Genomic DNA, 15107 nt, shown 5'->3' with positions numbered 1-15107 from the left:
TTGCTAAGCTCATCACTGATCCTTTCTTTTATTTTCTTCATTGCTTCTTCGTTAAACAGGTTGAAGAGCAGAACAGAGAGACTGCATCCTCGCATTATTCTCTTTTTCAAACCGAGCGCTACTCTTTTGGCCTTCCATTATCATTGATCCCTCTTGGTTCTCGTACGTGTTTTATCGTTGTATATTATCTGTCTTTACCTACAACTTATACCTATTTCTCTGTAAATTCATCTTGCAGCATTTGACGTTCTCGATTGCTTTTTCCGTCAGCTAATTCTGGGAATGTGTCTTGTCCTCATTATCAAGCGGAACGTCAGAACTGTCTGTCTGGTGGCTTTACTATTTATAAACCCAAACTGATCATCGTCTAACACATTTTCAGTTTCTTTAATCATCTGTGTATCATTATGGCCAGCAAACCGGGTGCAATAGATGTCAAGCTGACTGTACGATAGTTCTCGCGTTGATCTGCCCTAGTTGTCTTTGAAAATGTGTGGACAGTATTCTTCCATAAGTCCGATGCTATGTCATCCGTATCACAGTTTCAACACACCAACTTGGAAAATTTTTGGTTGCACCTTCACGAATTATTTGAGAAATTCTGAAGGAATGTTATTTGCACTTTCTGTATTGTCTGATCATAATTCTCACACATCTCTCACTCTAACTCTGGAATTCTTGTGCTCTATATCTCGATACCCATTTCATATACATTATCAGACAGTTCTTCGTCTCTGTAGGCGTCCTTAGTATACTGCTTTGACAAATCCGTTCTCTCCTCTCGGTTTAAGAATGGTATTCCTCTTGCTCTCTTAATGTTGACGCCTTACCTTTTACGTTCTCCAAAAGTTATTTTGTCCTTTCTGTATGCTGAATCTGTCCGTGCAACGACAGTTTTCACTTAGATTTCTTCACATATTTCCTGTAGCCAAATTTCTTTTGCACCCCCGTACTTCCTTTTAGTTGCATTTCTAAATCATTTCCACTGAAGTGACAAAAGTTATGCGACAGCAATATGCACATATACAGATGGCGGTAGTATCGCATACACATGGCATAAAAGGTCAATGCATTGGCGGAGCTGTCATTTGTAGTGAGGCGTCACCTGTGAAAAGGATTCCAACGTAATAATGGCCGCACGACATGAATGAACAGGCTTTGAACGCGGAATAGTAGCTGGAGCTAGACGCATGGGACATTCCGTTTCGGAAACCGTTAGGCAATTTAATACTCCGAGATCCACAGTGTCAAGAGTGTACCGAGAATGACAAATTGCAGACATTACCTCTCACTAAGGACAACGCATTGGCCGATGGCCTTCACTTAACTACCAAGAGCAGGTCGTTTGCGTATTGTTGTCAGTGCTAACAGACAGGCAGCACTGCATGAAATAGCGCGGAACTCAAATGGGTCGTACGACAAACGCGTCTGTTTGGACAGAGCGGCGAAATTTGCCTTTAATGGGTTGTGGCAGCAGATGACCGACGCGAATGCCGTTGCTAACAGCACGATATCGCCTGCAGCGCCTCTCCTGGGCTTCTGACCGTATCGGTTCGACCCTAGACGACTGGGAAACCGTGGCCTTGTCAGATGAGTGCCAATTTCAGGTGGTAAGAGGTAAATGTCTTGCAGACACATGTTGTTGTGGTCTTCACTCCAGAGACTGGTTTGATGCAGCTCTCCATGCAACTCTATCCTGTGCAAGCTTCTTCATCTCCCAGTACCTACTGCAACCTATATCCTTCTGAATCCGTTTAGTGTATTCATCTCTTGGTCTCCATCTACGATTTTTACCCTCCACGCTGCCCTTCAATACTAAATTGGTGGTCCCTTGATGCCTCAGAATACGCCCTTTCTCTAGTCAAGTTGTGTGCCACCAATTTCTCTTCTCTCCAATTCTATTCAATACCTCCTCATTATGTGATCTACCCATCTAATCTTCAGCATTCTTCTGTAGCACCACATTTCGAAAGCTTCTATTCTCTTTTTGTCTAAACTATTTATCGCCCACGTTTCACTTCCATACATGGCTACACTCCATACAAATACTTTCAGAAACGACTTCCTGACACTTAAATCTGTACTCGATGTAACCAAATTTCTCTTCTTCAGAAACGCTTTCCTTGCCATTGCCAGTCTACATTTTATATCCTCTCTACTTCTACCGTCGATAGTTATTTTGCTCCCCAAATAGCAAAACTCATTTACTACTTTCAGCGTCTCATCTCCTAATCTAATTCCCGCAGAATCGCCCGATTTAATTTGACTACATTCCGTTATTCTCGTTTTGCTTTTGTTGATGTTCATCTTATACTGTCCTTTCAAGACACTGTCCATTCCGTTCAGCTGCTCTTCCAAGTCCTTTGCTGTCTCTGACAGAATTACAATGTCATCGGCGAACCTCAAAGTTTTTATTTCTTCACCATGGATTTTAATACGTACTCCGAATTTTTCTTTTGTTTCCTTCACTGCTTGCTCAATATACAGATTGAACAACATCGGGGAGAGGCTACAATATTGTCTCACTCCCTTCGCAACCACTGCTTCCGTTTCATGCCCCTCGACTCTTATAGCTGCCATCTGCTTTCTGTACAAATTGTAAGTAGCCTTTCGCTCCCTGTATTTTACCCCTGCCACCTTCGGAATTTGAAAGAGCGTATTCCAATCAACATTGTCAAAAGCTTTCTCTAAGTTTACAAATGCTAGAAACGTAGGTTTGCCTTTCCTTAATCTTTCTTCTAAGATAAGTCGTAGGGTCAGTATTGTCTCACGGGTTCCAACATTTCTACGGAATCCAAACTGATCTTCCCCGAGGTCGGCTTCTACCAGTTTTTCCCTTCATCTGTTAAGAATTCGCGTTAGTATTTTGCAGCTGTGGCTTATTAAACTGATACTTCGGTAATATTCACATCTGTCAACACCTGCTTTCTTTGGGATTGGAATTATTATAGTATTCTTCTTGAAATCCGAGGGTATTTCGCCTGTCTCATACATCTTGCTCACTAGATGGTAGAGTTTTGTTAGGCCTGGCTCTCACAAGGCCGTCAGTAGTTCTAGTGCAATGCTGTCTACTCCCGGGGCCTTGTTTCGACTTAGGTCTTTCAGTGCCCTGTCAAACTCTTCACGCTGTATCATATCTCCTATTTCATCTTCATCAACATTCTCTTCTACACTCCCGGACATTGAAATAAGAACACCGTGAATTCATTGTCCCAGGAAGGGGAAACTTTATTGACACATTCCTGGGGTCAGATACATCACATGATCACACTGACAGAACCACAGGCACATAGACACAGGCAACAGAGCATGCACAATGTCGGCACTAGTACAGTGTATATCCACCTTTCGCAGCAATGTAGGCTGCTATTCTCCCATGGAGACGATCGTAGAGATGCTGGATGTAGTCCTGTGGAACGGCTTGCCATGCCATTTCCACCTGGCGCCTCAGTTGGACCAGCGTTCGTGCTGGACGTGCAGACCGCGTGAGACGACGCTTCATCCAGTCCCAAACATGCTCAATGGGGGACAGATCCGGAGATCTTGCTGGCCAGGGTAGTTGACTTACACCTTCTAGAGCACGTTGGGTGGCACGGGATACATGCGGACGTGCATTGTCCTGTTGGAACAGCAAGTTCCCTTGCCGGTCTAGGAATGGTAGAACGATGGGTTCGATGACGGTTTGGATGTACCGTGCACTATTCAGTGTCCCCTCGACGATCACCAGTGGTGTACGGCCAGTGTAGGAGATCGCTCCCCACACCATGATGCCGGGTGTTGGCCCTGTGTGCCTCGGTCGTATGCAGTCCTGATTGTGGCGCTCACCTGCACGGCGCCAAACACGCATACGACCATCATTGGCACCAAGGCAGAAGCGACTCTCATCGCTGAAGACGACACGTCTCCATTCGTCCCTCCATTCACGCCTGTCGCGACACCACTGGAGGCGGGCTGCACGATGTTGGGGCGTGAGCGGAAGACGGCCTAACGGTGTGCGGGACCGTATCCCAGCTTCATGGAGACGGTTGCGAATGGTCCTCGCCGATACCCCAGGAGCAACAGTGTCCCTAATTTGCTGGGAAGTGGCGGTGCGGTCCCCTACGGCACTGCGTAGGATCCTACGGTCTTGGCGTGCATCCGTGCGTCGCTGCGGTCCGGTCCCAGGTCGACGGGCACGTGCACCTTCCGCCGACCACTGGCGACAACATCGATGTACTGTGGAGACCTCACGCCCCACGTGTTGAGCAATTCGGCGGTACGTCCACCCGGCCTCCCGCATGCCCACTATACGCCCTCGCTCAAAGTCCGTCAACTGCACATACGGTTCACGTCCACGCTGTCGCGGCATGCTACCAGTGTTAAAGACTGCGATGGAGCTCCGTATGCAACGGCAAACTGGCTGACACTGACGGCGGCGGTGCACAAATGCTGCGCAGCTAGCGCCATTCGACGGCCAACACCGCGGTTCCTGGTGTGTCCGCTGTGCCGTGCGTGTGATCATTGCTTGTACAGCCCTCTCGCAGTGTCCGGAGCAAGTATGGTGGGTCTGACACACCGGTGTCAATGTGTTCTTTTTTCCATTTCCAGGAGTGTATATATATTCTCTTCTATATAAACAACTACTGAATTTTTATGGATGATAACGCACCGCGTTACCATGCCGCAGTTGTCGCGATTGGTTTGGAGAACGTTCTGGACAATCCGAGCGAATTACTTAGTCATTCAGATCACCCAACTTGAATCCCATCTAACATTCATGGGACATAATCGTTAGGTCAGTTCGTTCACAAAATTCTTCACCGTCAGCACTTTCGCAATTATGGACGGATAGAGAGGCAGCAAGGCTCAATATTTCTGCATGGGTCATCCAGCGACCTGGTGAGTCCATGCCACGTTGAGTTGTGGCACTTCGACGGACAAAAGGAGGTCTGACACGTTATTAAGAGGTATCCCATGACTTATCTCATGAGAGCTAATGCTGCAAATCATAACAGAGGTGTATTTATTGATAATGATGACTGTCAACTGTTTCATTTAATTTTAAGGATGGTATACTAAGCCTGTTTGAACAGGTGAGACAGTCGGACTACGACTGCGCCTTAGCTGCTATTGAACCGTGAATACGAAAGAGAGGGAGAAAATCTTGTACAAAGAAAGCACGTGTATTACATATTTTCAGGTAATATTCCAGTTTTAGGAACTTAATATCTTAGTATGTCTTTCTTCAATGTCATCGCACTGCTTTTGTGTTGATGATGGAAATTCAAACTGTGGGAGAGAGTCATACTGTGTACCACTTGTACGACACTGTATATCACGTATATGTTTTCCTTATTTTCAGTCCAGATGAAACCAAATGATCGAGCATACAGTAAGAACAGAAAATTTTGTAGTTCAACACTCTAGATATGAATTGGTCGCCTAAAATATATGCCAATCCCACCAGTTACAATTAATGAAACAGGAGAATGGAATGGCAGTGGAAAGTAGAATTAAATAAAGATCAAGCGAAATAAATGATCAAACAAGCAGACAAGTTGTATAGTTTGAGCATTTGAGTTGATGTCCTTATACAAATGAGACTGTTTTAAATACAATGAAGCACTACCATTATTTATTCAAATATTTAGTTGTTTTCTGAATAGGAAATGAACATAATGGGAACCACTAATCATGCACTGTCGAGTGACTTTATAACCAAATCTTGGATGTATCGTTTGTAGAGCGTATCTCATGTTTTACGCCCTTTTGTGATGCACGCCGCGCGGAATTAGCCGAGTGGTCTAAGGCGCTGCAGTCATGGACTGTGCGGCTGGTCCGACTGAGGTTCGAGTCCTCGCTCGGGCATGGGTGTATGTGTTTGTCTTTGGGATAATTTAGGTTAAGTAGTGTGTAAGATTAGAGACTGATGACCATAGCAGTTAAGTCCCATGAGATTTCACACTCATTTGAACATTTTTTTGTGATGCACGAGTGAAGTAACGGCGCTGACGGGCTACTTTACAAGTTTCATTCACCGCTGTCGCGAACAAAGAGAGTACTTTAATCCAGCTGCAAAAAATGGTGAACTCCAGTTTCCGGAAATCTTGAGATTTATGGATCGTTTGTGAGTCTCTGTGGTGAATATATGACGCGAATGGTGTCGCAACACCATCATAAATAATCGTCGTACAGACTGCAGACCTCCACGTGCTACCGGTGTGCGGCACGAACGTTGTGTACGAAGCGATCCTCAGAGATCAGATTCAGCCATAATACAGTCATTGTCTTCCCTGGGAAAATATGTCTTGTCATACACTACTGGCCATTAAAATTGCTACACCACGAAGATGACGTGCTACAGACGCGAAATTTAACCGACGGGAAGAAGATGCTGTGATATGCAAATGATTAGCTTTTCAGAGCATTCACACGAGGTTGGCGCCGGTGGCGACACCTACAACGTGCTGACATGAGCAAAGTTTCCAACCGATTTCTCATACACAAACAGTAGTTGACCGGCGTTGCCTGGTGAAACGTTGTTGGTATGCTTCGTTTAAGGAGGAGAAATGCGTACCATCACGTTTCCAATTTCATCCATAAAAATTCCTTCGTCGTTTGGGAACATGAAGTCCACGAGTAGCTGCAAATGGTCTCCAAGACTACTTAAGAACCATTTAGAATCAATGATAGGTTCAGTTGGGTCAGAGGACCCAGTCCATTCCATGTAAGTCCACACCATTAATGTAGCCACCACCAGTTTGCACAGTGCCTTGTTGACAACTCGGCTCCATGACTTTGCGCCACAGTCGAACCCTACCATCAGTTATTACAAATTGAAATCGGGACTCATCTGAACTGGCCACGGTTTTCCAGTGTTCTAGGGTCCAACCGATATGGTCACGAACCCAGGAGAGGCGCTGCAGGCAATGTCGTGCAAAGGCACATGCGTCGGTCGTCTGCTGCCTGTAGCCAACTAACGCCAAATTTCGCCGCACTGTTCTAACGGCTACGTTCGTCGTACGTCCCACATTTATTTTTTCGGTTTCTTGACGCAGTGCTGGTTGTGCGTTAGCACAGACAACTCTACGCAAACGCCGCTGCTCTCGGTTGTTAAGTGAAGGTCGTCGGCCACTGCGTTGTCTGTGGTGAGAGGAATTGCCTAAAATTTGGTATTCTCGGCACACTCTTGTTACTGTGGATCTCGGAAGGATTACCGAAGCGGAATGTCCTGTATGCCTAGCTCCAACTATGATTCTGCGTTCAAAGCCTTGCGGCCATAATCGCTTCTGAAACCTTTTCATATTAATCAATGCCAATGTACTGCCATTTTATACCTTGTGTACGCGATATTACCGCCATCTGTGTCTGTGCATATCACCATTCGTGACCTATTCGTGACCTTCGTCACCTCAGTGTACGAGGGTGAGTCAAATGAAAACCTTAAATTTGTAATAACAAATAGAAATTTCGCGCCGTTATCCTGTAAATTGGTAAGAGTGCTACAAACAGCGTGCAGAATGGCCTGTAGGTGGCAGCATAGTGCGGATGCAGTATCAGTATAAACATGGCCGCCCCAATTGTGACTTGCACCAGGGAAGAACAGCGTTCTGTTATTCGGTTTTTGCGTAGTGAAGGTGTGAAACCTATTGAAATTCATCGACGAATGAAGGTTCAGTACCGAGATCGATGTCTGTCACAGCAGCAAGTCTACGAATGGAGTAGTAAGTTCGCAGTGGAAGATGGTCCTCGTCCAGGTCAGGCACAACGAGTTGTGACTCCACAGAACATTGCAACAGTTGAAGCCATAGTGAAGGAAAACCACCGAGTGACACTGAATGACATTGCAGCATGTTTGTAGATTAATCATGGGTCAGCACACCACATTGTGCGTGATGTGCTTAAGTTTCACAAAGTGTCTGCAAGATGGGTGCCACGGCAGCTGACTCCTGAAATGAGAGAACGACGTGTTGATGCTTGTGAAGAACTTCTTCGGCGCTTTGAACGAGAAGGTGATGGCTTCCTTGCAAGAATCGTTACTGGGGACGAAACCTCAGTTCACTTCCACCAACCGGAAACGAAGAGAGAGAGCAAGGAATGGCGCCACTCCTCATCACCAAAACCAACGAAGTTTCGAACAGAACCATCAGCAGGGAGGGTTATGCTGACTCTCTTTTGGGACGAAAAAGTAGTCATTTTGGAGCATTATATGCCTAGAGGAACCACTGTCACCAGTGCATCATACACAGATCTCCTATAACATCATCTGAGGCCTGCAATCAAATCAAAGCGACGTGGATTGTTGTCAGCAAGTGTCCTTTTGCAACATGACAATGCAAGGCCCCACACTGCCCGTACAACAGTTGCAACAATCACAGATCTGCATTTTGAGTGTCTTCCTCATCCACCATACTCACCAGACCTTGCCCCAAGTGATTTCCATGTGTTTGGACCACTCAAAGACGCAATGGGAGGAAAGAAGTTCGGTTCTGATGTAGAGGTACGCCACGCGGTGCATGAGTGGTTGCGCGGACTACCAAAAGAATTTTTTTCTAAAGGAATTTATGCACTTTGTAAGCACTGGAGGACTTGCATTAAGCATAGGGGAGATTATGTTGAAAAGTGGTACAGCTTTGTACCACTTCGGTACAATAATGTTTAAAAAAATATTTAAGGTTTCCATTTGACTCACCCTCATATGTTAGTAACGAAACTCGACAGCGTATCTTTGTCAGTTGACCGCCCTAGCCCTCTGGATAAAACCACCGAAATATACGCTTTGAGTACAGTGGCAAATTCTGATAAAATTTCCTGTGTTAGTTTAATCGGAGGCGGCCTAGGCAGATGATTATCGTAAGTTCGCAGCCACTCACTTGTAAGTGATCAGCCCCCAGTTCTCCATGGCGGCAACGAATGTGTCCGGCACAGCGACGTGGTCCATCTTGGTGAGGTTGCCGTGGTTGTACGGAACACGCACCAGCTGCTCCATGGAGCGGACGGTGCGTGGCCCAATCACACTGGCGTACTCTGCCTGTGCCACCGTGTCCCTGGTCGTCCAGACAGTCGTGTTGGACTCCAGCGGCGACTGCACGCCTACAAAGTCGGACACGACCCAAGCTAGCAGGAAGGCGCTCATCACCGGCGTCTGCTCGAAGGTCAGGGTGCGCCTTCCATCTTCGTCGTCACTACAAGAGGAAGAGTTTGCGTTAATCAGTAAATATGTGCACCAACTGACAAAAATTATCCCAAGTTTGCTACGTAAGATTGTCCTGGCGTCATTATTAACAGATGGGTGAAAACAGAAGTGAGACGAACATTTTGTAAAATACCGTAAATAGTGTGTTTGTCTACCTGTGCCCACCTGTATCTCGTCTCAGCGTAACAAAGCAATTGCTATTAATTCAGGTTATTACCTCAGTTACCTAAGTTTTAGTGGTAATATCTTCACAACAGCGAAAAAGCATGTACTACGCAAGAAGCAAAATAATACAAAACACGGAGTTACGCAACAGTTCTCAGACGAAACACGTACACTAAACTGTAGGGATGGTGGTTATCGCTGAAACAGACCGTTTTCGGTAACACCGAATTTTTCCGTCTCAGTTTAAGCCGAGTGTTAAACCAGCTCAAAATAACTGATTTATGAAATAATCGATTTTCGGTCTTTCATTGCTACTAGCAGAGAAACCCGGCGTTCCCCGGTTACAGCTGTGCATAGCACGCAGCATCTGAACAATGAGTCGTACAATGACATAATTTTGTAGGTAGATTCAGCGGCGTATGTGAATACTGTCTGCCCAATGTACTGCGAATGGAGTTAGTAGCAACAAGTAATAAATTTAAAAGTCATGCACGTTGCAGCAGTGTTCACGCATCTCGTTGGACGTCATGCCTCCTAAACTGTGACGTACAATGATACAATGTTGCAGCTACATTCAGTGGTGTATGTGCATTCTGTCTGCAAAATGTGTCGTGAATACAGTGAGTAGTAAAGAAGTAATAAATTACAATGACATGCCTCATGGAATACTTTTAGGCAGATCTTACGTTGTTATATTTCTCTGACAAAGAAATATGATCGAATATTTTTTTAAGTTTCTTTGACAAAGATCTTTGACGTGGCGCTAAAAAGGGATATTACATTGCAGTCATATATTTCGCGCAAAATTCAAAATGTCGGACAACAGTAGTTTGTTATTATGCGATGCAGTTGCTTATGCCACAATTACGCTACTGGCCATTAAAATTGCTACACCACGAAGATGACGTCCTACAGACGCGAAATTTAACCGACAGGAAGAAGATGCTGTGATATGCAAATGATTAGCTTTTCAGAGCATTCACACAAGGTTGGCGCCGGTGGCGACACCTACAACGTGCTGACATGACGAACGTTTCCAACCGATTTCTCATACACAAACAGTAGTTGACCGGTGTTCCCTGGTGAAACGTTGTTGTGATGCCTCGTGTAAGGAGGAGAAATGCGTACCATCACGTTTCCGATTTTGATAAAGGTCGGATTGTAGCCTATTGCGATTGCGGTTTATCGTATCGCGACATTGCTGCTCGCATTGGTCGACATCCAATGACCGTTAGCAGAATATGGAATCAGTGGTTTCAGGAGGGTAATACGCAACGCCGTGCTGGATCCCAACGGCGTCGTATCACTAGCAGTCGAGATGACAGGCATCTTATCCTCATGGCTGTTACGGATCGTGGAGCCACGTCTCGATCCCTGAGTCAACAGATGGGGACGTTTGCAAGGCAACAACCACCTGCACGAACAGTTCTACGACGTTTGCAGCAGCATGGACTATCAGCTCGGAGACCATGGCTGCGGTTCCCCTTGACGCTGCATCACAGACAGGAGAGCCTGCGGTGGTGTACTCGACGAACCTGGGTGCACGAATGGCAAAACGTTATTTTTTTCCGATAAATCCAGATTCTGTTTACAGCGTCATGATGGTCGCATCCGTGTTTGGCGACTTCGCGGTGAACATTGGAGGCGTGTATTCCCGTCATCGACATACTGGCGTATCACCCGGCGTGATGGTATGGGGTGCCATTGGCTACACGTCTCGGTCACCTCTTGTTCGCATTGACGGCACTTTGAACAGTGGACGTTACATTTCAGATGTGTTACGACCCGTGGCTCTACCCTTCATTCGATCCCTGCGAAACCCTACATTTCAGCAGGATAATGTACGACTGCATTTTGTAGGTCCTGTACCGGCCTTTCTGGATACAGAAAATGTTCGACTGCTGCCCTGGCCAGGACATCCCCCACGTCTCTCACCAATTGAAAACGTCTGGTCAATGGTGGCAGAGCAACTGGCTCGTCACAATACGCCAGTCACTACTCTTGATAAACTGTGGTATCGCGTTGAAGCTGCATGGGCAGCTGTACCAGTACACGCCATCCAAGCTCTGTTTGACTCAATGCCCAGGCGTGTCAAGGCCGTTGTTACGGCCAGAGGTTGTTGTTCTGGGTACTGATTTCTCATGATCTATGCACCCAAATTGCTTGAAAATGTAATCACATGTCAGTTCTAGTATAATATATTTGTCCAATGAATTCCCGTTTATCATCTGCATTTCTTCTTGGTGTAGCAATTTTAATGGTCAGTAGTGTACATTGTGCGTGCATTTGGAAGAAAATTGGCGAAAAAAATGAAACTTACTTGGTTGAAGCTACTGGTATTACGTCGAGATGTTGAAAGCATTCATCAAAAATCGTTACGAGAGGTGAAGGGGGAGGACGTCAAGTCTTATATAAATTACATCTGTTGCGACTCTAGAGTTAAAGAAACTTTATTTCATTGTTTGTTTGCACAAGGAATTTTGTCAGTTTATTGTACAGAGCCATAGACTCGGCAAATTTCAGAGGGACTGATTTCGTTATTAGCATTGCTTATTGGTTTGCCAGATTAAGTTGTTTAATTTTTTTGGTTTACAGTAAAACTGATTAAGCGCACCATTTGCTCAACACACAGTAAATTTGCGTAACACAAAAATTACGTATTTCATATTCATTGACAAACAAACCCATAAATTTATTAAGGAACGTTACAGTTATATAAAGAACGTTACATAGTAAAAAAGATAAAAGTACCTGTTGTAACCGAGTCCAAACGAATACCGAAAAACACCGGTTATTCAGAACTAATATACCGGTAAGGTTTTAATAAGCTTGATTTTTCCATCCCTATTGTGACGTTGTTGCCATCACTGCATGCAGAGTTCGTCATAAAGTCGCTGTGCCGCTCTTCCCTTACGTTCTGTGAACCCACACGCGAGGGGCATGTCGGTCAACTCTCCGTCAGTAAACCTCACTGTTAACCTACAATAAACACGCCGGAAAAACAAACCCTAGACAGAATACCGTATGGAAGCTTGAGGGTGAAGAGTATTATTGGCCCCGGGACTGGGTATTTGTGTTGTCCTCATCATTCCGTCATCATTCATGAAAGTGGCGAGATTGGACTGTGTTTAGATTGGGAATGTGTATGGGCGCTGATGACCGCACAGTTGCGCCCCACAAACCAAACATCATCACCACAGTAATATTGGCGTTACTGTTGTGAACAGCATGTTTCGTAAGCGAAACAAGTTTGTTTTCTATCAAGACACACAGCGCATACGGTCGAAATCAGCGCTGTCGTGCAGATATAACAGCACTCGTTTAAAGCTGTTTTGTAAATGGGAGTTCGAATCTCTAAAGAATCTGAGGTTACGGGTTGAGAGCTAACTAAGAATACACTAAGGTGACAAAAGTCATGGTGTACCTCGTCGTGTCGAAACCTCGTTTTGCCTGGCGGAGCGCAGCAGCTCGACTTGTCATCGACTCAGCAAATCTTGGATGTCCCCTACAGATATATTGAGCCATGTTGCTTCTGTAGCCACCCATAATTGACAAACTGTTGCCACTGCAGGATTTTGTGCTCGAACTGACCTCTCCATTGTGTCCGATAAATGTTCGGTGGGATCTATTTCGGCGAGGTGGGTGGCCAGATCATACCCTTTCACTGTCCAGAATGTTATTCAAATCACTCGCGAACAATTGTGGCCCGGTAACATGGCGCAATGTCATCCATGAAACTTCCAGCGTTGTTTGGGAACATGAAGTCAATGAATAGCTGCAAGTGGTCTCCAAGTAGTCAAACATGACCACTTTCAGGTTTAGTTGGACCGGAGGACCCAATGCGTTCTATGTAAACAAAGCCCGCACTATTACGGAGCAAACAGCAGCTTGCATAGTGCTTTGTCGACAGCCTGGATCCGTGGCTTTGTGGAGTCTGCGCCACACTCGCACCCTACCACCAGCTCTTACCAACTGAAATCTGGAATTATCTGAACAGACCAAGGTTTTTCAGTAGTGTAGAGTCCAACCGATATGGTCATGAGTCAAGGAGACGCGCTGCAGGCGATGTGCTGTTAGCAGAGACAGTCGCGTCGAACGTCTATTGCCACACATAGTAAATTAACGCCAAATTTCGCCGCAATGTTCTAACGGATACATTCGTCGTACGTCCCACATTGATTTCTGCGATTATTTCACACAGTGCTACTTGTCTGTTAGCACTGACAACTCTCCACAAACGCCGCCCCCCACAGTCGTTTACTTTAGGCCGTCGACCACTGCATTATCCAGGGTGAGAGCCAATGCTAGAAATGAGGTATTCTTGGCACACTCTTGACACTGTGGATCTCGGCATATTGAATTCCCTAACTATTTCCGAAATGTAAAGTCCCATGCGTCTAGTTCCAACTATCATTCCGCGTTCAAAGTCTGTTAATTCTTGTCGTGCGACAATGATCACGTTGGAAACCTTTTCATGTGAATCACCTGAGCTCAAAATACAGCTCATCCAATTCTATGCCCTTTTACAACTTGTGTACGCGATACTATCGCCATTTGTATACGTACGTATCGGTATCACATGACTTTTGTCACCTCTGTATATAATTGCCACAGCTTTCATTTCTCACTGTTGCAAGACAATTTTACTGCGTTTAAAACTCGGAAAGAAAGCCGATTTGTACATATACTCACGTGGCGCTGATCAGTGGAGTGTTGAAAAGCACGTTGTAACCTTGCTGTGGGCGGAAGGTAAACTCCCAGGTTGCCTTGATGGCCGGCTCGTCGTAACATGGCATGGCCTTTCGCGCCCCCCTCCGCTCGAACTGCGTCACTCCCAGCCACCTGCAACAGGATTTGGTCCACTGCAAGTAATTATATTACAAACTTGATATTTGAAAACAAATAACTGTTGACGAGGCTGTCTAAGCCGATGAGTTGCAATTTCTCTCCCGTAGCGATGAAGTACTGAAGCATTCAAGTGGAAAATCGTGATGATTATTTGAAACCTTAGGAAATAGTGTAGGAGATCTAAATGCAGCAGAATTACAGCTACCTGGTAAATATGTACTGTATATCTCAGATCCATACCTGCTTAGTACTTCCAGAATGAAATTTCTCTCTGCAGCTGTGTACGCTGATTTGAAACTTTCTGGTTGACCGGAACTCGAACATGGGACCCTTGTCCTTTGCCGGCAATTAATCCATCTATTGAACTATCTAACCACGACTCAGGACCAGTCCTCACAGCTTTATTTCCGCCAGTATCTCATCTCCTACCTTCCAAACTTACAGAAGTTTTCCTGCATACCTACATTTCATCTCCTAGATTCCAAATTTCACAGACATTCTCCTTCATACCTTGAGGGACTAGCGCGGCTGGAAGAAAGGATATTGGAGAGGCAAGTTTCCCAGGTTGGACTCACGGGCTGGCAAACACTTTTAAATTGCTACGAAGATTCATATCAGTACAGGCTCCGAAACACCAGGCAGTGGCTAAGCCATGCCTCCGCAGTTTCCTTCGTTCCTAGGAGAGACTGTATACAGGGTGTTACAAAAAGATACGGCCAAACTTTCAGAAATCATTCCTCACACACAAAGAAAGAAAATTTGTTATGTGGACATGTGTCCGGAAACGCTTACTTTCCATGTTAGAGCTCATTTTATTACTTCTCTTCAAATCACATTAATCATGAATGGAAACACACAGCAACAGAACGTACCAGCGTGACTTCAAACACTTTGTTACAGGAATTGTTTAATATGTCCT

At 45.3% G+C, this 15107-nt stretch overlaps 1 protein-coding gene across 1 annotated transcript in view; it reads right to left on the bottom strand.

Annotated features, from left to right (window-relative positions):
- The window catches only part of LOC126176463 (aminopeptidase N-like), a 201658-nt gene that overhangs the window by 137830 nt on the left and 48721 nt on the right, over nt 1–15107 (bottom strand). Inside the window, exons 5-6 of the mRNA XM_049923619.1 lie at nt 14033–14182; nt 8853–9164 (exon numbers count right to left, since the gene is read on the bottom strand). Coding sequence (XP_049779576.1) covers nt 8853–9164; nt 14033–14182 — 462 coding nt within the window. The remainder of the gene's footprint in view (nt 1–8852; nt 9165–14032; nt 14183–15107) is intronic.

Source organism: Schistocerca cancellata, chromosome 3, assembly GCF_023864275.1.
Source record: "Schistocerca cancellata isolate TAMUIC-IGC-003103 chromosome 3, iqSchCanc2.1, whole genome shotgun sequence".
Classification (NCBI taxonomy): Eukaryota; Metazoa; Arthropoda; class Insecta; order Orthoptera; family Acrididae; genus Schistocerca; species Schistocerca cancellata.
Note: the sequence above shows the minus strand (reverse complement) of the source record. Positions and strands in the feature narration are given on the sequence as shown.